This window comes from Patagioenas fasciata, chromosome 4 (genome assembly GCF_037038585.1).
Source record: "Patagioenas fasciata isolate bPatFas1 chromosome 4, bPatFas1.hap1, whole genome shotgun sequence".
In the NCBI taxonomy this organism is placed as follows: Eukaryota; Metazoa; Chordata; class Aves; order Columbiformes; family Columbidae; genus Patagioenas; species Patagioenas fasciata.
The window spans coordinates 35,160,685-35,183,083 of record NC_092523.1 but is presented as its reverse complement, the minus strand read 5'-3'; the positions used below and the strand labels follow the sequence as shown (position 1 = coordinate 35,183,083).

At 41.8% G+C, this 22,399-nt stretch overlaps 1 protein-coding gene across 5 annotated transcripts in view; it reads left to right on the top strand.

Moving 5' to 3' along the window:
- The window catches only part of STOX2 (storkhead box 2), a 143,455-nt gene that overhangs the window by 99,770 nt on the left and 21,286 nt on the right, over window positions 1-22,399 (top strand). Inside the window, exon 2 of one of the 5 annotated variants that reach the window (XM_071807642.1) lies at window positions 17,119-17,253. The exons of 3 other annotated variants lie outside the window; for them this stretch is intronic. In XM_071807642.1, coding sequence (XP_071663743.1) covers window positions 17,181-17,253 — 73 coding nt within the window. In that variant the 5' untranslated portion in view covers window positions 17,119-17,180. Of the gene's footprint in view, window positions 1-17,118; window positions 17,254-17,308; window positions 17,592-22,399 lie in introns of those variants that run through there. One more of the 5 variants, XM_065836238.2, reaches the window with a different exon arrangement.

The window sequence follows — 22,399 nt, the reverse complement described above, 5'->3', positions numbered from 1 at the left end:
AAGTCTTGATGGTGTATTGGATATGACAAACTCTGCTTGCTTTTGCAAAACTTGCCCTTTGTTGGTAAAACCAGTGCTGGTAGACCTGAACCCAGATGCCATTAAAACAGACAGAATTTAGTAAGCCTTTTTGAAGCCCTTCAAAAATTCCATCTGTCATGTGGACTTGGTGTCAGGATGCTGACTGTGCCAGTCATTTTTGTGGTGAGTGGCCACATTACAATCCAGTTTAATGATAACTCAGCAGTTCTTGCATATGAGTGGCCCCCAGAGCAGGAGGACCTGCTTCTCCATACCTGCATTGCCTGTGGGCTCCTGCCTCCTACTTTGCTCGGAGATGTGGCCTCCTCTGTCCTAACAGGGCAGCCAGTCAGGGTTTGGCATAAAATATTCATGTTGAGTTTGTTTGTTGGTTTGTTTTCTCAGGACTAGCCTTCTGCTGGGTTATCTCCCTAAACTAATTCATGGTCAACCGTCAGTGCTGCCTGTCCTGGGATGGGTGAGGAGAGTGATGGTTAGCCTTCAGATTGGTTAGCTCTGTTGTGCAATTAGGCATCAGTGAATGCTTTGGCAAATGACTTCCAGTTCCCTGTGAACAAAAGGGAAATACCACAAAATATCACCAGCATGGTGATGCATTCTTCATGGCACCTGAAGTAGCAGTGGTGACATGCAGTCAACAGCATTTTCAGTATTAGTCCAGAGGGATCTAGCTGAAAGTAGTTGATAGCAATGGCTAACAACAGTTCTCTGCTGTAGGTCAGGCTGGGATGGTCTTCTTGGGGCTTACCCAAATGTACCCTTTGGCAGTGTGGCTGAAGAAGGGCTGGGTGCAGTGAGCTGATTTTGAGCACACAGCTCAGCTTTGTTTTCTCCAGAGCTGTTGAAGAGCGTTAGGTTCTGGTTTCCCTGCCAGCGTAGATGTTTTGCCTGTTAAAAGCACCCGATTTTCTTGTAAGGTTTTAAGCACAAACAAGACAATATAATTTCTAATGTTTGTGACATTAGTGTTTTAAGGGCAATATATGTATAATGGTTCTTTTTAATTGCCTGTTAAACCCTGTCTCTGTGTTACAAATGGAAGATTTCTGGCATGGGGGAGACCATTTTGCATAAACTGTTCAGTAAGGTTTTCCAGATGCTTGGATTTAAAAAAAAAAAAAAAAAAAGTCTAAAATGGCCAAACATATGTCTAGGATATGCTGAGTACTAGGGGCTGTATGCATGACTTCATTTTGTACAGACAGGCCAGAGCTAACTCTAACCTAGTCAGCTCTGTTAACATAAGCGGTGTAATTGCTCCACCACAGTGTTCAACACAGACTGCAAAAACTATTTGAATGGTCAGGGAGTTACCCCACATGGGATGCATAAAGCTGGCCCAGGCACATTTCCATCAGTTGCAGTCACAGCACTGAAAGCACCACAAATATGTCATCCTGACTGCACCTTACTTTTGAATGAAAGCTGTTTCCCTGGTGCTTTGGAGGGAATCCTGATGATTAGGTGTGCTGAACCTGTCCTGGAGCTTTTTCTGGTGGCTAGAAGAATCCAGGTGTGCTGTTTGAAGATCTACCAGAGTTATTACTGGTCAGTGCAGGCCTCAAATTTGGTTCTTCCTGTAACTAATTTGCTTGATGAACATCTGTCAGTTCAGTTCTGGTCCACATTTTTGAACCTGCATCTGAGAGAGGTGGGAAGTTGGAACAAATGGAGTGCCTAGCCTAGTTTAATCTTTGCCATAATTCTTCGTTAGCAGTGAAGGAGAAAAGAGCAAAAACATCCTGTAAGCTTCCAGCAAAAATCCAGAATTTTAATGTTTGGTCAAATCCTTTATGTGGAGGTAACAGATCATTCCAAGCTTCCAGTTAACAGAAACTATGTGGAGAAAGCTAAGGAATCCATTGGTTTCAGATACTGCAGAAATATATGAGCACCAGATTTTTCCTTATTTTCTTTAAATACAAACAAGAGATGCCAATAGAAATTATGGCTTTTGATTGTAGTCTTATCATCCTTAAGCTAGTAATCATGGCACATCTTCTATGGATTGTGCAATGTGTTTGAGCAGTTGCTAGTTTAGCTGTAAGCTATTGTCAGTCATCTTGTCCTCCCTGGTGGTTTGCCAGGTTCCTCCTCCTGTACTTGAGGAAAAAGGGAATCATTGATGTTTAATAACTGAAGGTGTATGGTTGGTCCCAAAGCCAAATACCAAAACTGATAAAATCATTATGAGCCTGTTTTGTGGTGTGTTGGTTTTTTTTCTTTTTTTTTCTCCAAAGGAACCTTTTAAATAGAAGTAATTGATACATATGTAAAACTGAAGATCACAAGGAGGAAGTGATCTCATGCTTCCATGGCCTCATAGATTGTATCTGAAGCATGTTGGCTCTGTCTGAACTAGGCTGTGGACTCCTTGGGGCAGAACTGGTGTTCTTCCAGATCTTGTGAAGTGCCAGACACTGCTGATGTTGCCTGGTAAAGAGCCATTTCCTTATACCCCACTTGCATAGGAAGTGATGGGTTTCAGTGACATTAGTGAAAGAAAGACAATTGCCAGCATTTAAAGGTCGCAAAGGTTAATGGCAAATGGGGAAGACAAACCAATACTATGAGAAGTCAATGTATTGGCAGAAAAATGCTTTGGACACAATATGGTGGTATGCTTTTTTAAAAACCTTTGCATGGTCCTGTCTTGTAGCTTCTATGCTGAGCTTTGGCCTGTTTTTTCCTGTATGCCAGAGGTTGCATGACCATAGGAATTGCCTCCTGTTGCTTTTTTATACTGCATGGCATAGGGAAGTAGGATTTATAGAGAGGCTTGGGGTTTTTTGCCACTCTCTTTGGCTATTTATTTAGCATGAAAGGGCACTGTCAGTGCTCTTGTGGATTTCCAGTGTGTAGTTGCAGAGCGGGGGAGATCTAGCACTTGTGCTGCCATGCAGCAGTTCTCAGTCTTGCTCAGAGTGGTGGCAGTCACCTTTCAGAATTGCTGTTACTCTGCCACGTTACCTTATCTTTTTTTCCCTTGCTCAAGCAGAAAGTTTCTAGCTCCAGTAATGAGTTGCGTGTCAAAGTCTGGAATAAAAGCATTTGTGCAGCTTCTTTAATTCAAACGATGAGTGAGCTCATAAAGGGAAGAACACTGAAATTCAGGCTGAATCAGTGGTTAATTACCTGCTAGTCTGATCTCGGCTTCCCTTGTGCCTGAGCACAGGAGGAGGATGAGGTCATGGTGCTGAATTCTTGACCGCAGCATGCTGCAGACCTCCTGTGTCTTACCGGCGCTTGCATCAGCTGCATCTCAAACACCCAGTTACTGTGACACAAATACTGCTTTAGCTTTCTCTTAGATATCTGTAAGCTTGGTGTGGTTAGGCTGTATGTGTCGCTGATGCCTGTGAATCTTGAGACACACCAGCCCTAAAAGCCAAGATGCTCACTAACACTTGCGAAAAACACTTTTGGCCCAAGTTCAGAGCAAAATTTGTCCTCAGGATCCACAGCAAGGCACCTTCGTTACCCTCTGATTTGCCTTGGCAAACTAATTCTCCTGCTTGCTTTTGATGCTGGTTTTTTTAGCTCTGTGATTTGGTGTACAGCTTTTGTTTTCAGCATGTATTCTGGCCACTGTTTTTACAGAGCATGTTTGCATCTTAGAAACTCCAGCGTCTATTTAAGGTAGAGGTAGCAGGTCTTTTTACCCTTCTTGTGCAAAAACATTTCCCTTATGGTTGTCTTTTCAGATGATAAGTTCTTTTTAAAAAGATGGAAAATTGACCTAAGTGCCTGTACAAGTGTAGATTCTACCTCAGTAGCAGCCAGAGAGGAGTATTTTGCTATGGTCCTTCGTTTTACATTCTTAAACTTCAAAAACAAAATAACAAAAACCCTGGATCAATTATGAAGCCACGTTGAGTTAAAAAGTTGCATGCAATACTTAAAGCATTTAGCCTTTTGAAGAAGGGGGTGGATTTCCTTGCGGTGACAGGTCAGATTTACTTCTGGCATCAGCAGCACATGTCCTGTCATGCCACCACCCTCAGGGAGGCAGAGGGGGTTTTGTGCCTTTACCACTTTTTGGAGTACCAAGGCCCTGCTGCACCCTCGCTTGAGGTGGGAAGGATTCTTGTGAGGACAGTGCTGACACAGGAGTTGGAAATCTGCTTTACCACCATGTAAAATCCCCAGCCTCAAACAAAAGCACAAAGAAACCCTACAACCCCAAACCCAAAGAAACCAATCAACAAAATCTTATTTTTGTTTTTGAGCTCCCCTGGGCTGGGACCCGGGCAGCTCTGAGGCTGCAGCAGCACAAATAGGTGCATGTCCTGTGCGACAAATGGTGCCCAAATGGCCGTGGTATGGGCGGCCTTCGCTGGAAGGAAAATGCTGCCCCTGGTTGTGGTTGAAAAGGTGACAATGCATAGTGCAAAGCTGGGGGTAACGTCGCATCTCCGAACTAGGCGGATATCGCCTTTCTCGCCTGCTCTGGGCGCCCCGAGCCGCCGCCGGTTTCCCTGGCGCTGCGGGCGGGGGATGTGGTGCTGAGCCCCGCAGGTTGCCGCCACGCGCTGCCATGGCGACGGGCGGCCGTGCCCCCGCGCGGGGCATGCCGGGACGGGGCGGGGCGGCCGCGCCGCAGCGCCGCCGGGAGGGGCCGCTACCGAGGTACGGCCGGTGAGGGACCGCGCCGCCGGGACGGGGGCAGCGCTTCTTCCCCGCTTTGCTGCACAATGAAAGCTCCGCCAGCAGCGCGGGGCGGTGGCGGCCGCGCTGCGCGCTCCCCCGGCCAGCGCACGGGGGTCGGTCGGTGCGGCGGGCGGGCGGGCCGGTGGTGCCGCTCCTCACCCGGGTATAAGGGCGGACGGGGCCTTGCCTTTGTATTCGGGGTTTGCGCGGGGGTGTCGGCGGCTGAAAGCGCGTTGTGCTGTAGCAGGCTGCCGGGAAATCGCCGTTGTAGTGCAGGCCGTGTGCTTTCCCTGCAGGTGCAGACACGGGCGGGCAGACCCGGCTGTGGTGGGAGTGGCTAAGAGCTGAATTCAGCCCCTGTTTACAGGCCTAGAAAGCTGTGGAGTTTAGTGGAAAAACTAGTAAATCTGGTGTCTGTAAGCACTCCTTTTGGGATTCTTTATTGCTGTGCTGGAGGGCAAAGAAACAAATATGTTTTTAAATAGGTTATGAAATTTCAAAGCATATTTAAATCACTGTGAAGCATCAGGATGTCTGTTATTTTTTCTTAAAGCTTTTAACAGTCGTCCAACTGCAAAACAGAGATCTAAATTTTCCAGATCCATGGCAGAGACTACTTGGTCAGCTACTGCAAGGTTGTCCAATGTTTTCTTCCAGTCCTAGGATGGAAACTGGTCTTAGTGCCTTTGCTCATAATGCTGGAAACCTTCTTCCAGCTCTGGAAAGCTGCAAGTATGCTCTTACTCAAAATTTTCCTGAAGTGGCAAGATGGTTCCCACACTGTACAAATGCTTTATGGTTGCATCACAGCTCAGATTGCAAATTACAAAGCAGGCTGTTTTAGGATTTTTTAGGTCTTAATCTTAAAATCTGGGACAGTCCCTGACAGATAAATTATGCATGCATAGTACACCTGATGTATTGGACCTGCTGCACACGCGGGATGAGTCTATATGCATGCAGAAGCTAGTTTCCAGACATCAGGCAGCCTAAGGTGCCAGGCATCTGGAAAAGTGGGCAATTACTTCAAAAATATGGGAAAAGTGTTTTCATGTGCAAGCATGCATGTGGCATAGTATTTCTGTAAATAATGCAGTAAGTCTGTGATTACCTGCTATCATTCTTCTTTTGATTCCCCCTTCGTCTGTTGGGCTTATAACTCCGTTTAAAAGCTGAAACCAAAATAAGTTTGTGCTCTGGATAGTTGTATGGAAGCCTTGGTGGTTCCATGAGGAGTGAGAAAGTGTTCATCAGGTGATTGTACTTGTGCTATTTTTTATTTGCTCCGTGGTGAGGAAGTGGGGAAATAAAGATTTTGGAATGGTTTCAAACAGGTTCTGGAGTTCTGTATTTTACAAAACTTTTAAACACTGGGGAGTAAACCAGATAGTGTTGAAAAAAACAGACTAGTAGAAGTGTAATGAAATTATTTGTACAAGCATTTTGTTCTAACAGTAATGTTTGCGGTACAGCTTCCTGTGACTGCAAGTATATTTTGCAGGGAAGGTTCTTCTAAATAATCACTGTTTCTTGCATTTTGAACAAGTATTTAATGCACCATAACTTACAACGAGTATGTTTTTCACTGTTTCTAAGGAACACAGACTCCTAGTTCAGAATAATTTTTGTAAATCCTTGCCTGAGCAATAAGGTGGGCTAAGGCAAGATGTTTTCAGACTTCCTTTTCTGTTTTTTTTTTTTTTTTTTTTTGTCAATTTCTGGAACTTGTCATCAGCTTTGCACATCTGTGAATAAACTAAGGAGCAGACAGTTTGAAGAGAGTGCTCTCACTGCTGCCTGCACTTGCAGAATCAAATGACTGAGGAGTCAAAAGATATGGAAGTTGTTTCAGGCTTCATCTCCCATGTAATAGCTCAGGAGGCAGCCTGCAGTTCACCCTGTTACTTGGGAGCTGTCAAAGAAAGCAATATCTTATTTTACAGTATTATTGAAAAAGGGGTGCATGCCAGACAAAGACAATTTCCAACCCATTTATTTTCAGTTTTCTTCCAATTCCCATTATTTAAAGTAAAACCCATCTTCCTGACAGACCAGCTTCTTAGTTCCCTTAATCCTGCAGCAAAGTGACAATCCTTTATTTGTGACCTCATAGGCTGTTGCTGTGGAGAGCACTGTGAGATCACAAAGCCAGCACTGTGACTTCGCTGTTGGTGGAGGCCATGGCTGAAGGAGATGGCCCGCTTTTGGGAGGCCTGGGGGAGAGTTCATGTACTTCTGGTGTTCCGCGAGTGCTTCCTAAGCAGCAGGATCTGGCAAGCAGGCTTGCATAATGTCTGTGTAGGTGATGAATGATACAGTCAGAAGCTGTGTGTGAGGGGAAAATTTGTGGTGATTATGTTTGGCAAGGTTACTCCTGCCCTTGAAAGAAATTACGTTATCAGGAGGAAAATGTCAGTGGGAAGTTGCATGAGGCTTTCACGTTCTCAGTCTCCAAAGATACGAGCAAATTACTCTCAATACCAGAATTATTTTCTCTAAAACCTTACTCTGTATCTCTCTTTTCTTTTTCTTCATCTTAATATAATTTTGTCAGACCTAAAACTTTTCTTGGAAACACTAATTACATAAAAACTTCCATCAAATAAAGTTTGTCAGAAGCAAGACAAAAGTCACATAAATCACATTCAAACCTTTATACCCTAAAGAAGATGTTTAGGCTCTCATTTATAAGTGTAAATATGAAGGAGATGCATAACTTTAGGCATTGTGTACAAGACTTTCGGATATTCCCAAGTAGCTTACATGCCTGGATTCTTTTAGTGTTCAAGTCTGAGCTTTTATTCCAGTTTCCAGAAATAAGTACCTAAAATTAGGCTCCTGAGTAACTGTCCTGATTTTTAGAAGTACTGAGTGTACAGCAGCACTCAATAGAGATGAAATGAAGAAGGGAAGTGCAAATCTACATCAGTTTTGAAACTCAAGCTGTGACTATTAGAAACAACATATGGCAAATAGGAACCATATTTGGCTCATTTAATATCTCTGCCTTCGATCATAACAGGAAGTTTTTAGGGAAGTAGTACTTGCAACTTTAAATGTCAATTTTTATCTGTTCTTCAAGTGTAAAGCTACCGGAACCCAGGAAAAATATTAGTAAAAGAAAAGAGTAATTCCTTTGTTTTAACGTTTACTTTTTGAATACGTTAGGGAGCATGTGACTGAATAACTGGAAGACACATTCTTGCCTCTAAGAAAATCAGTGTTTTCTTTTTAGTATTGATTATTCCGTTTTTCATTTTCACTATCACATCACACATTAAAAAGTTCCTGCAGAGGAATTTAGCAGGATTATGCATGTAAGACTGCCCCCATTGATAAAATTTTTGGAAGCTGTATAAGGCAAATCAGGTTAAAAAATAGGTTCTTATTCCAAAATAAATGAGGATTTGCATAGGTATCATTACACCAAGATAACTCTGGCAGTATATTAATCTTTTAAACCAAAACTGTGAGACCAGTTTCCATCTTGTGACTGTTAAACAGGTGGTCCCCAAATTGTGTTTAGAGTGTATATCAAACTAGATGCTGCCAAACAAATCTAGGGTGCATTACCTCAATTAAATGTAGTGTCAGAATTAAAATAAAATACCACAATTAAATGAGAAAAATCACAAGCCTAAAGTGTGGAGGCCTTGCAGACCTCACATGGCATGCAGGATGCACTTTGTGAAGTCCCACATTTTCCAGTTCTTGTGGATTACACCTTCTTTCTATGAAACTACATGTGTTTGTGTTTCGAAGAGCTTCTTATAAAGCAGCAGAACACTTCTAAAGACAGCGTTGGTGATGACTTGCTTAACTGCGTTCACATGTTGTGTTTCAAACTGCCCAAACCATTAGTGTGCTCGCTCAGTGGAGCAGTGTTGCATGTGTGCTTTATTAGCATGCACACTATTAATTCACTCTCAACTCTATTTACTGTCCTGTAAGCTCCCATCTTTCCTGTAGCTTTGACGTGTCATCATAAAAACTGAGGAGCAAGCTAAATGTTTCTTTTTATCTATTCTGCCTGTTGCAAGCCACTGGAGGATGCAGGTGCACTTGGTCAGAGCTGGGTGTTGGAGCTCATGCCTGAGCTGCTGGGGATGCTCCCTTTGCTGGGTCACTGGTCCTTGGGCTTAAGGTTTGGGCTGTAAAGCAAAATATATTTCTTCTTTCAGGCTTTTAATTTAGAATTTGAATGGAGGCTTTTCATTGAATCCTTTGTGTGGCATGGGGTGAAGGTCAGCCTAGAAAATAAAACAAAGGCAAGCACCAAGTAGGTGCAGAGCACATGCGAATCGGCCTTCACAAAGCAACTGTCCTTTTGTTGACATCTTTCTTCACTCATACACGCAGCCGTTCCCACTTTGCTTATTCCAGCAATCCTGTAGACCCTTATATTTTTCCAACCTTCCTACAGCTGGAGGTGCTAATTTTATTTCATACCATTTGGTTATTATTTCTGCTTCTGTTTAGCCCTGCTAAGCATTTGGGTTCTTTTAACAAGTCTTCTTTCATCGTTAACATCACATATGCTGCATTGCCTGCTTTAGGAATCAAACAAAAATCATCTCTTTCCTCACATTTCCTTTTAACCTTTCCTGTGTTTTTTCTTACTTACATTGTTTCTTGTATTTCTCTCCAGTCTCCTGCTGCTGCTAATTCCAACTTTATAGCCTAGGTTTTGCTTTGGTAGGTTCTACATCAGCTCTTTAAGACTAACATTTGTAGCTACCAAACAGGCAGGATGAGCAGCAAAGGTGTCAAAAAATGCTTTTAGGACTACTTAATCTGATGTAGGTGTTTCCAAGGGCTGGTCTGCACAGCAGTTCCAGCCTCCCAAAGGGGGTGGCCAGGTGAGGAGAGAGGCATGCCCCATCCCTTTCACCATGTGCAATGCAGTGTGTACTGATCATCAGAAATGCTTCTGAAGCAGAGAGCTTTCTCAAGCTCTGGCTCTGAGAGAGACACTTTTTACCCTTCTAAATAGGAGTCGTGTGCCCTTGGGCTCTTCAGGTCTGGGTGAGTTGAAGCACTGCCTGTGGGGGGTAGCTCATTGAAAGAACATAGCAGTAACCGTAAGCCCTTTTTTTTTTAATGGTACAGAATAAGCGATGGCAACTTAATGACAATATAAGGAATGAGTTGTGGTTTTTTTTTTTTTTCCTGTTCTAATATGCACTAAGAAAATATTGTCTTGCTGTGGCGTAAAATGTGGTTGTTCAGAGATTGGATTTATATATCCCCTATGCTTTGATCTCAGAATTTTGTTATATGTGATTTTCTTTCTGTGTCCAGTGATTACTTGCCAGATTTATTCAAGAAATTTTCCCACATCTCTCCTTCTGCCAGCCCTTTGGTTTAGTTCAGTGTAAGCTGAGATCATCAGCAGCTCCTGAGATCATCTCAGGAATCTAGTCTTGATGTGCCAGTTTAGGTCTCTCTGTACCCCGCAATCTTAACCCTCGACAATAAGAGAGCAAAGACACAACTATTTTTATGTGCTCTCATCTTTCAGAAAACTGGGTCATAGTGGTACTTGGGGAGCACAAGAACGCTTCCATGCTCTAATGCTTTTTAAATGCTTGGTGAAAGTCCAAGAGAGAAGTGTTGTTGAGCTCAGTTTAGAATCCAGGGAGAAAAAAGAGCAGCCAGTTCTGGTCCTTGGAAAGGGTTAACAATGTTCTGCATAACAGGGATCAATACCAAATGTTTGGGTTTTAGTAGCCCTATTAGAAATCTGAAGGATGGAATGGATAATGAAGTGGTAACCCTATCTGTCAGATCACAGTTGTTCAGGTCCATTAAGACTGCTGAGGAGGACTTCAAAAGTCACTAGCACAACTCAGCAATTCCGCAAAATAGTGACATCAGGAACATACTGTAATGCATTGCAGTGAACACTGAAAAAAATCATGCTCAAATATGTTAGATTTCATACTTTTTTAGGAGTGTGGTCTGCATATTGCTGGAGTCAGTGGCAAACATATTAGATGGGGGGGGTTGATAATTAAAAGTCTAAACATAAGACTGTGTAAATTAGGAGATATGTAAGAAGTCATGCAAGAGAACTCTTTCTGTGGAATTGATAATTTCATCCTTCTTTTGGATACTGCATTTGTTTTTACGATTTATGCACAAGGAGATTTTCACATTTCTGAAATTTCACTTGAAAAGAGAAAGAGGTAGGGAAGTGTTACTGTTGTAATAGTAGTAAAATGCCTGGTGTAGGTTTTTGTTTACTGCTTCCTGTAATAAAACAAGTGCTCAATAAAATTAAGAGGCAAAAAACAGGAGGAAACATTTAATCCAGTGAGTAGTTTAATTGCAGGAACACCTTGTTCCAGGTACTGTCATTTATTTGGGAAAGTAGTTTTTGATTGCTGATAGTCGTACTAATTGGGAGAAAAAATGAAAATCTGCCAGTCCTTGAGGATCTCAAATGAACTGTTTCTGTCTGAAATAAGGGCATTTCACTTTAAGATGCAGTGCACACTAGTGGCAACGTGTGCAGTTGATTTTCTAATGCTGCTTCTGAAATGCTTGGCTATCATGAGAGAGGGAGCAGATTTGGTGAGTGACTGAATTGTGCTGTAGCATTTCCCATGCAGCTATATTCACAGCTGATCCTCACGCAGAGGAGACCAAAGGACAGAATTTGAAAGTATTTTGACCCACTGTGGGAAAAGGGCCACTGCATCTACCCCACGTGGGTAGAGCATAGAGGCAGAATACCCCAGCATAGCTACTTCATGTATGAGAGTGTAAAATGTTTTAATTTTGTAAGCATTAAGTACATCTTAAATGTACTCAAGCCATAGTGAAAACTCTCCTTTCCACCACAGGGAAAAAATGACCCAGTAAACTCTCAACTGCTGAGTCTTTGGAGTGTCTAACCTTTTCTTTCTAAAACCACTTCGGCACTATTTTAATTGATTCCATGCCTGGCCTTTTCATCAGTTCTCTCCTAGCCAGGAAAAACTGGGCTGTTAAAGGCTGCTGCAGTACCATGGGACCTGTGTTCAGTGTTGCGGGTTCTTATTTTAACCTGAAGTTATCTGCCAGTCATCACTATCTGTTTGAAAAGCTTTAACCACCACAGTATCATCTTTGGGATGAAAATCCTTCCACGGTTGCAGCAGTCAATTTAAATGAGAGAGGATGCACTATGTCTTTAGGTTGGATTGCTAATCATCCCTTCACCTTTCAAGAATTTTAGCTGCTGACTAGACTCTTGCTGACTATTTGCTGCAGCATCCCTGGCCATGCTGAAAATGTGTTCTGGCTAAACTGAAGAGGATAGTGAAGAAATGTGGCTAGGGGGCTGATTGTTGTGTTTCAACAGCCATGTCCTGCACTTTCAGGAGCATTTGTAAAGGAATATTTTTCTCTGCCTTTATAAAGTATCCACCCTAAAAGAAAAACATTCATGTTTATCATCATTTGTTGTTGTTTGTTTTTTTTTTTCCTTTGTTTCTCATGTGCTCACTCTCTCTTGACAAATCTCCTCTCGTGTCAGATTTTTTTAATGCTTCTATCTTTCTTTGCATTTACTGTTTGCTGCCAGAAAACTGACAGGCTTGGTTTTTGAGGGGGTGGGATGGTAGTGTGGTCGGCAACAATATAGCTTTAGCATTGATTGAATTAATTTAATAGTAACAGATTTCTATGCAAAAAACACTCCAAACCATCAAACACTCCTCCCATCCCATGGTCCTAGCTACAAAAGCCGTTAGGGAATTCTTCTATGGTTTAAAATATCACATACTTTCCAGTAAGCTGTAATTTAAAGAAGCCTCTTGTAGTAGGCAAAATCTAGAAAGAGAGTTGTTTTTACCTACTAGGTTTTTGATGGAGGGAGTTTTGTGTGTTACCTTGTTTTTCCTGCTGGGACTTGATGGGTTCAGTCAAATGCTGTTTACTGGGTTGTAGTATTAGCAAGTGTGGCATGGGGGGGTTATGATTCTGTCCTGCATTAGGTAACACTTAAAGTATTGTTTGTTTTTCATTTTTAATTTTTGTGACTCTCGTTAGCATGTGACGAAGTGGAGATGCTTAAAAAATTGATAACAAATAAGGAGAACTGGATGGTCAAAGACCGTTAATCATATCCACAGAACAAGCTGTTGAAGTATAGTGGGCAAGATCGTGGTCTTGAGAGTCAAATCCAGGAATATTTGCTTCAAACTTGTTAGTTACAGCAGCATAAAAAGGATATCTGGAACTGGTTGTTCAGTTGTGGGGTGACAGTAAACCACCAATGTTGTAGAGCTATGGAAAAAACAAGTTTCTTTCTTGTTATCTATAGGGCAGGGTATTTCCCCTGAAAGTATGAGAATGCCAGTTTCCTTGTACTTGACACAGGTGAGAGGTTGGCTGGAGCTCCGGAGTATGGTGCAGAGTTTTGGTTATTGCTCTTTAAAGAAAAGTTACGTAAGTTAGAGTAAATGTAGAAGAGTCCTAGGAAGATTAAGGGAGCAGGAGGGGCAGACATACGAAAGAACACTAGAAAAGTGTGCTTTTTTCCGAGCCAGTGGAATTAGATCTGAAGGAGGGGAGGTATGTTCCCTGAAAATACATTGGGGTCTAAGCAGCAGAAGGGGAAAAAAGAGAGTATTTAAGCTCCTAGACAACATTAGCAGAAAAACAGATGGGCGTTACCTGGTGGGATATTGTTGAATTTAATACCCTGATCATGTTTCCTCTTGTGTTTCCTTAAGTGATTTCTTAAAGAACCAGGAGATTTGTTCAGGTACACCAAGTGAAACTTATTAACATACCGCAAGTAAGTTGTTATTAGTGGAGCACTAACATGTCAAAATTTTTTGTATGAAGAGATTTCCTGAGGAAATACAAGTGTAAGTTTTTATATTTCTAATGTTCCTTAGCCTGGTCTCTTCTGGGGCCACAGGGTTCAGGGGTTGTGTTCCCAGTCTGGTGTTCGAGTGCTTCCTGCTTTGTGAAGTTGGTTCTTGTAGAAGTAATGATGGATAATAATGGTACAGACTATGCAGCTACAGACTATGAATGCTGAGTGCTCATGGCTGATTTTAGCTTCTGAAATTCAGGATCCACTGAAACTGGCACAGGCTAATATGAGTTTTCTCATGCTCTTGATAACACCATTGCAGTGTTCTTTTTTTAACTTTTTTTTTCTCTCCTGCCCCATTTGAGCACATTCCTTTTCTCTTTGTGAGTTTCCCTCTTCTGGTGAAAGGACTGTGGCAAGGGAAGGGAGTCCCAGGCCCTGCTTCGGGAGGGCTCCAGGACGCGTGTTAACTGATGTAGAGTTTCAGAAAGGAGTCTTGTCTTCAATTCCAGCACAATGTATGTGCAAAGGAAGAAAATAGGATCCTCACCTCATCTGCTTTCTCATTGTGTGATCTGGAGATTGATCTCAGGCTACGCTGTATTCTGTACTGTCTATTTGGATGCATGGCATTATGTGGCGAGAGGTACATTGTTTGTGCCATGCACTGTGGGTAAGGCAGCTTTTGTTTCAGTACCACTTTCTATCATGTGCTGGGCTGGAGATGTAGGATGGAGGAACAGAGTAGGTGCCTTGATTGGGAAGCGCATGTGGCATTTTGGCTAGGCCTTCCTCCTGAGAGGCCACGCTGCAGTAACATCACTGATGATGGCAGCACTGGTTTATCCATCCACTTCAGCTCTTTGAAACATTTTCATTTACATTTTCCCTGCTGCTGGTCTCTCACTTTTGCTCTCTTCCACTCTTGAGGTATCAGGCACTTCCTGCAGTTCCTAATACTGATTAAATGGCTGTGTAATAGTGCTGTGAGCTGACGAATTTGGGTAAAGGCAGGCCTAGGTGCATGTGCACACAAGATGTATTTGCCCTCTCGGTACATGTGCATGCTCAGTGCATTCTAGGTGCCTCCGGGATGTCACACATGCGAGAGGAATTATCTCAAAGAGCTTGCAGTTGTATTAGTCTGTTCAGAGTGGTCCAGCTGCTCCAGAATATGTAATTGGCATTCAAGTGCTAGAGAAACTTGTTAGGGAGAAAGGATATTTGGGTCGTGGTATTACCTTTATCTTTCTTCTGCTGGTATTTTAACCTTGATGACAGTAGCATGATGACTGCTGCAAGACTTGTGCACGTGTGTGAAAACAGTGCTGCATGCACAAGCGTAGCTATTTAGCTTTCATTAATGTTGTCTGATACAGAGGAAAAGCAGATCGGAGCTCTCGTTTTTTCTTTCAGGAGGTGCCTCTTGTAATTCAATTCTAAGCCTGCAGAAATTTTTTTCTTGCAAAGAATTTCGTTCCTGTAGAGTGGGTGTGAGCTTAGCAGACAAGCAACCAGAGTTTCTGCAGGATGATCCCGCAGGACTCAAAACATTGCAGAAGCCAAGCTGGATTCATTAGAGGCTTTGCAGCTCATCCTGCAGCCCCAGGGAAGGCAAAACTCTTGTAAAGTTGAAGTTTTCCTGGAATGAGGTCTTTCAGGGAACACAGAAAGTGATGACTGTGTGCATAGCAAAAGCCCAGCTTTTAATGTTGAGATCTTGGTTACCACGTAACTACAGGTGTAGCAAAGCACCCAGTTTACCCTACATTTGTAAATTAGCCGTTTATAATACGACTTTGCTGCGGAACAGTTGCCACAGACCTGTAAGCAAAAGTGATACTTGCTAGTTGTGTAACCCAGCTATTTACTTATCCTCTTGAAACACAGAGACCTATTTTAGTCTGGGTTTGACTCTTCACTGCCAGGGTAGTAGTAAGGCTAAGGCTAAGGTAGTGACCTTCGTATTTAATTCAGTCCTAAACACCTGGTGTGTTTGTTTAGGGTAGAATCTAAGAGAATTACCTGTTCTAGCACAGCACAAGTGAGTCCTGGAGTACTGTGTTTCAGGATTTTATGGATTATGTGCTTACTGTACTTCAAACTCTTTCAGAGTGCTCAGGATACAGGAACATTTAAATAGGTGTTCTGTGACAGCTTTCATTTTTTTGTTTGTCCCTCCCTTTCTGTATATTGGTCTTCTCATTTTGATGATTAGATCATGACTAGAAATAGTTCTTTTGCAGTAAAGGCGGTTTTAAATGTTTTGTTCTCTTGAAAGAAAATCCCCAAAGAACTAGAACTATTTCTCCGAAACAGCAGCAACCGTCTCTCATCACACACTATTCCTACCTCCTCTTCTGTGTTTTCCTGATGCTTTAGCGTAGCATACCCTCACCAAGCAGAGAAAAACCTAGCACTGGGAGTGAGATCCTGACACAGTGACCTCCTTCTGAGCATTACCTTCTTTGTCAGTAGCAGCAGAAGCTGAAGCAGCTCCGCTGGCTCTCAGCACTTGGAGCAGTTTGACATTTTCTATCTGGCATGGTTTCAGGGCTCACTGTGTTTTGGAACCCAAATGGTGAATGGGGTGATGAAAAATTAGCTTGGAAGAACTTGTCCACTGCTTCTGATTTTTTGATAAACGGTTTGCAGCAGCACAACTTTGCTCCACTGTACAGCAGAGCTGTTTGTTACATGCAGGTCTGCAGCATTCTTCAGGACTGACAAAGGAGAGTAAATCTTTCTTTTTAATCAATAGAGTAAAAACTGGTAAGTGCCATGCTAAATAGTGAATAATTTAAGCAAATATTGCTCTGTGTAAGTGTGTGTGCACGCAGGTGTGTCTGTGCATTTGTGGTTGTGTGTATTGGGGATCTGTGTATTACATCGGGCAGGTGTGTTAGGGGTAAATTTTTGGTCTTGAGTAGAGGGTTAAAGCTTTAACTTGTCTTTGCTAATGCATGTAAATAGCTTTCTTGTCCACTTAATGAGGAGGCTGGCTTGTTATCCTGTACAATGCAGCTAGGCACTGTTCCAGAAGCAGAGGCACTTCATTTCAAAGACAAAGAAGCCAGCGCAGACATAGGGAGAAACCTGGAACGTTGCGCTGTGCATTTTTTCAGAGCGATGACTCATTTCAGTTCACAAAGGATTCTGGGCAGGGTAGTGAGAAGTCAGGTTGGCTGATCCATTCCTATGACTTCACTTTGCAGAGAGCCAGGGAGAAGAGGAGTGACACTGCAGAATCCTGAGGCACTGCAGTGGAGAGGTGCTTTGCGAAGACTGTGAGTGCCTTCAGAACAGGGGGTGGTGTCAGAATGTGATTCCAGCCGTTCCGTGGAAATAGGGTTAAAGGAGAAAGATGTTTTCAAAACACTGTGTGGGAGTTATATTTGTAGTGCCCTTTAGATTCTCTACCTCCATCTCCCCTGTAATTTCTTAACCATTTATTTATTGTCCTTATGTGAGAATTGTGTAAAATAGCATTCTTTTCAGTGGACCTGCATAGATACTGCATTCTTTTTTATCTTCTGGAAGCCCGTATTTCCTGCTTTAAGAGGTGGGTGTTTAGCATATTATTGCCTAAAAGCATGCTGTTTTTCTTCTTTCAGGTCCTGTGGTGCTGACCTAATGCTGCAGCCACCCAGCTTCCACAGTGATATAAAGCCCCAATATGCACATTGTTGTTACATCACAGCTACTTTGGATACCATACTGGAGCATGGAACCAGACCATAGGGGTTCAGGTAAGTCCTCCTTTTTAACATATTGTGTGCCAGGAATATAGATGTGGTCATTTATTAAAAGATGCATTTGAAAAATATTGTTTGAGAAAACACATTCTAAAGCACACAATATATTAAAAAAAACAAAGCCCCACCCTCCTCCTTCTCAGGATAAACAACATCACCAAGATCTCCTCAACTGAATCCTCTGGGAAAGTTCCGTGCTCCAGTAGAAACTTTTTATGATCGTAGCTGTAACATGTGCTGGGATATCACTTTGGATCAGGAGGCAGCTGGCCACAGGACATGAATGAAGAAAAGGAAATTTAAATCACAGGAAATATGGAGGATGAATGCATGTAAGACAAGTCTGCTGACTGTGGACAATTTAGCACCTGTTTCTGAAAGTTAGTGCTGTGTGGTGAACCTGGAGATCATGCTTTTAGCTGGGCCCGAATGATTAAAAAGATCAATTTACATGGCTGAAGTTAATAACTGCCAAGGGACTAGAACTTTGTTCAGAGGCCAGTGTTTGATATATGACTGGTCATCATGAAGATTGCTGTTGTTTTTCTCAGGCTGGTTAGAATTGGAGTGTTCACGTTGCCAGGTCACGTTCATTATGTGTATCTGCAAGGGAAGGTATGTTTTGGTGTGCATGTATTTCAGAGGTGCAGGAGCTTGCTGGTTAGTGATTATGTTACTGCTTTTGTTAAGCCTTTGTTTAACCTGCTCTTAAACAGGAATAAAGGGACAAATCTTTAATGTATTTTTTTTCTTATTTTTATCGGTCCTCTGCTATGTGTAACTGTCTAGTAAACACAACCTGCAGTACGCTTCATAAAATACTCCAGGAAATGTGGTTTAAAAGGATGATTTATCTATGGCTGAGAACAGCACAAACAACACACCTTCTAATTGTCTTTATTTAAGATTTTGCCAGTAAGATGTGTCCTTTTCTGTGTAAGTGCGCTAGTGCAGATCCAAGGCATTTCAGAGTAATCGGGGGTAATACCACAGAAATCTACATGTTCTTCCTGTTCCCTCCTGTTGTTTAATCAGATGGAAACATCTTATGGCTTAAAATGGCAATTACATATCATTCTTGTGAGTTCACATAAGAAAGGTTTTATTTGCTACATCTGTATAAGTATTCTATAATTAGAGTGATTGAGTCATGTTGGGGCTTGGGGCGGGGTGGGGGGGGAAGGTGTAATGTGCAACCCAAGCCAGACATGTAACTTCTTCAGCATCTGTCCCTTATTTAAGTAAATCTAAAAATTTGCTTTTTCTAGAAGAGGCTTTTCACTTATGATATTCTTGAAAAAAGGTGATAATATTCCAGGCTGAAGAGCCCTCTTTTTGCCCATTGCCAGTATTTTGGGGTTTTTTTGAGCTACCTTTTGTTTGAAAAGGACCTTTCTGTAGTTTGTCCCAGAGTGAAATCATAGGTGAGTGTTGACCAGAACAGGCTGTTGGCAAGAATATTTTTGTAAGGGGTTTGTGTTGCAACCACCGTTGTAATCATGAGGTGCCATGAAATTACTGTACGCTCTTATGGTGTTTTCTGATTAATAACATAGTACTGTAAGCAGCAAAAGTAGTGAAGTTAAATTTCCCTTGACATGTGTTTTTTTGACTGGATTCTCTCCTGTCGAGTGAGAGATGGGTATGCCTGAAGCTCTGTGCAGATGGAACATGCATAGCAAACACTTGCTTTGGAATCCCTGTTGTGTAGTGAGGCTTGACCTCTCTGGCATATGCACGTACACAGACTGTGATCGTGCAAGCCTCATTTCCTGTGGAAACCATGCTAAAAATCGTGTTCAAAATCTGTCTTGATCCTTAGGAAACAAAAGGTTAAAAAGGCATTGGAGAAGAGCAACTGGGCTTTGACTTCCTATTTTTTAAAGGGTGCAGAATGTAATCAGATGGTCACTTCCCCAGTTCAGGGAAATAGTGTGTATAAATTCTAATATAGTGTGGCTTTGCACTGTAATTTCCTTAGTTTTGCTTCACAATGGCTTTACTGAATTGGTTCCATTTATACGCCAAGAGGTGATTTTTCAAGCAGTCTTCATGCAAACTTCATGAGACGGGGAGTTTGACTTCCAGGTCACTTCTTTACAGCAGCAGAATTGCTAATAAAAATTCTGTCATCAGTATGTAGTTGATAGTTTAATTGCTGATACATGGTGCAGAATATAGTCTATCTCATTTTCTCCTAAGATGGTGGTACCCAGACTTTCAGAGGAAAGAGACAGTAGATAAACTGGGACAGGAAAGGTTCTGACTGGTGTGGGTTCAGGATGTATGAATTTTCATTCCCAGTTTTGTTACAGGCCATCACTTCCTCATCTGTATGCTAAGGATAGTTATGGTTACCCCATTTTTAAAAAATTTTTGAAATCCACTGTATAAGAGTTAAATGTTTATTTTATGTGCTACATAATGTTTTGTTCTAAGTAACAATAATTATTTTTTCCCACAGGGTAGTGCTACAAATCCCCAAGGTATAAATGAGGACAAATCCTATTGTTTGTTATGTGCTTGGACATTTTTGAAAATCAAGTACCACTTTAAACGAGAAGTCTAGAATTTATTTTTATTAATTCTTCAGAGAAAAGTTTGAGAAGACACTGGAGAAGCAGAGCTAAAACTATATATATATATATATGTATGTATATCTTATTTAAACAAAACATGCAGTCAGCTGGTGAAAACTGCTTTCTGAGTTCCAGTTTTCATTTAATTTGGAACATAAACATATGAAAGTCAAGGATAGTAATTTGATTTCAAAAGAAAGCTGCTTGAGACAAACATCAGTCAGAGCTAACAGGAGCCATATGCTAAGTGTTTTATGTTAAGTGATGTGGTCTTAAAAAAAAATGAGGAAAAGCATACTTGATTTTTTTTTTTTTAAAAGCAGGTCTACCCTAAAGAAGTTGTAGTAAACTTTCTGTTGAACAGGCTAAACAGTATTTATGCACATAATTGTTGTTAATATATTAAGTTGTAGATGCAAGATATTTTCTGTTGTACATCAAAGAAGTTTGTTCACTTAACTATAACCACAGACTGCTTGTAATTTCCCAGAGCCACAGGATTGTTAAGATAAAACTTGGCAAATTAGAGCCTCTCTGAGCGAGAGGGTTTTGGCTTTCTATCACAAGGTCTGCTGAAAGTTTTACAGATGTGTGTTAGCCTTTTTAAACCAAGAGCCAGTAATTATCTCCAGCGGACAGTTACACACAACAAGCTATGGAGGTAATTCTGGCACAACAGAGGTGAAACAAGAGTTCCCTTGTCATCATGAAAAAGGTTGAAAAGCACTCAGTGGAGAAGAATAAGACTTCACCGGCAGTCATTCCTTACAAAACAGAAAAAAAGGGTCTCACATAAACCAGTATTTGTTGGCCAATTCCATTGCATTTAAAGCTATTTAAGTTATGTTGTTATAGACAATTACAGTTTTCTTTATTGTTAATTAAATGGTTAATAGAATCATAGAAGCATAGAATGTCCCGAGTTGGAAGTGACCCGCAAGGATCGTCGAGTCCAACTCCTGTCCCTGCATATGACAACCCCACAGTTCACACCATGCGTCTGAGGGCCTTGTCCAAATGCTTCATAATTGTTAAACTCCCAAATATTTACAGGCAGGATGTATGTTACCCTGGCACACAAACTATAGCATACTTTGCTAGAGATTGTGTCAGTGTTAAGGAACTGATGCTGAATTATTTATATTGGTGAGTTATGTGAAGTATAGTTAGTATTTTGGCAGAAACTCTTGGCTTGTTGCTGTTGACAGGATCCCAGCTGGCAGGGGTCAAACGTGCAGGCTGGATGTTTCCTGCACGCTGACCTAGTAAAGCATTTCCATGCTGGAGGCCCGCTTTGAAAGGAAAGGTTGTGCAAAGTGCAAGGTTACTAAAATCCAGGTAAACTTCCTTAACTTGTACTTAGCCAGTTTTAAGGTAACAAGTCCTGGCTGGGCGTGATCCCAGAGATGGATTTCTGCAGACTCTTGGCAGTCAGGGGAGAGGGATGGGCTGCTCACAGGGGTGAGCAGAATAACTGGTTTGAGTCCTTGTCCCTCGGGGGGCAGCTGGGAGGCTGCAGAGCAAACCTACATAAATTAGCAGCACTTGCTGGGCTTCATATATAATACTCCTCGAGGCCCTTTCCCACTTCAGGAAGCTGATTTATGGTATCAAGGCCCATTCTGTATATCCTAAACATCATTCTGGTTGAGTAGATTGTTCTGATGCAAGGGAAAAACAGAGGTCGTCCTCCTGCTCAGGCAGCAGTGTGAGTGCCTGGCTGGGAGCAGGCACAGAAATACTCATACCACGATGCTTTGGTTTGAGAAATTGGTGATCCAGATAAAATAATTCAGGAAGTTACTGCCCTTCATCTGAATGCTCTTAAAGCTACCCAGGGAGCCCATTTCAGTGCCCAGTGAACCTGTTGAGGGTGAACCTCAACCAAGGGTAATATTTGCCAATCTGACATTGCATTGAACTGAACTTAGTAGTGCTCACAAGGATACTCGTGACACGGATAATCTTTGTGTGAAAGACAGTAAATTCTTAAATTGCTTAGCTAAATCTGCATAATTCTAATCTTCTGATGCTTTTTAGACATGAAACTAGTCTTAAAGACTGATCCTCTACACAAAATGCATGGTGACTGTTGATCAAAGTTGGTGACCTTAAGTGTCTGACTGATTGCAAAGATTCATCTATGAACAATTTTAAGCTGACAACAGGTATAAGCATTAGTAAACAGTAATATAATGTGTGATGTTCTTTATCCATTCTGAAATGATGAGGGGACAAATGGTGTTTACTCCCAAGTCATGTGAAAGCATATCTCTCACATTTCCCTGTAAGCTGCCTACGATCTTATTGATTGCCATTGTCTGTAAAGAACATGGCAGGAATTTTTCAGGTGTACATGAATAAAAAATGTCCAGAAAAGGTTATATTTTAAGTTCATCATTCTGTGGTCAGATAAGAAAGAGGAGGATCTTGGGCTGCACTGTGCTGGAGCTGGAGGAATGCTGCTCTGTTGAGATTGCGGCATTGATCTGATCAGACCTGATTAAGCAGAAGCAATCAGGAGACAGCGTAGCACAAATGTGTATTTTAAATCATTGTTG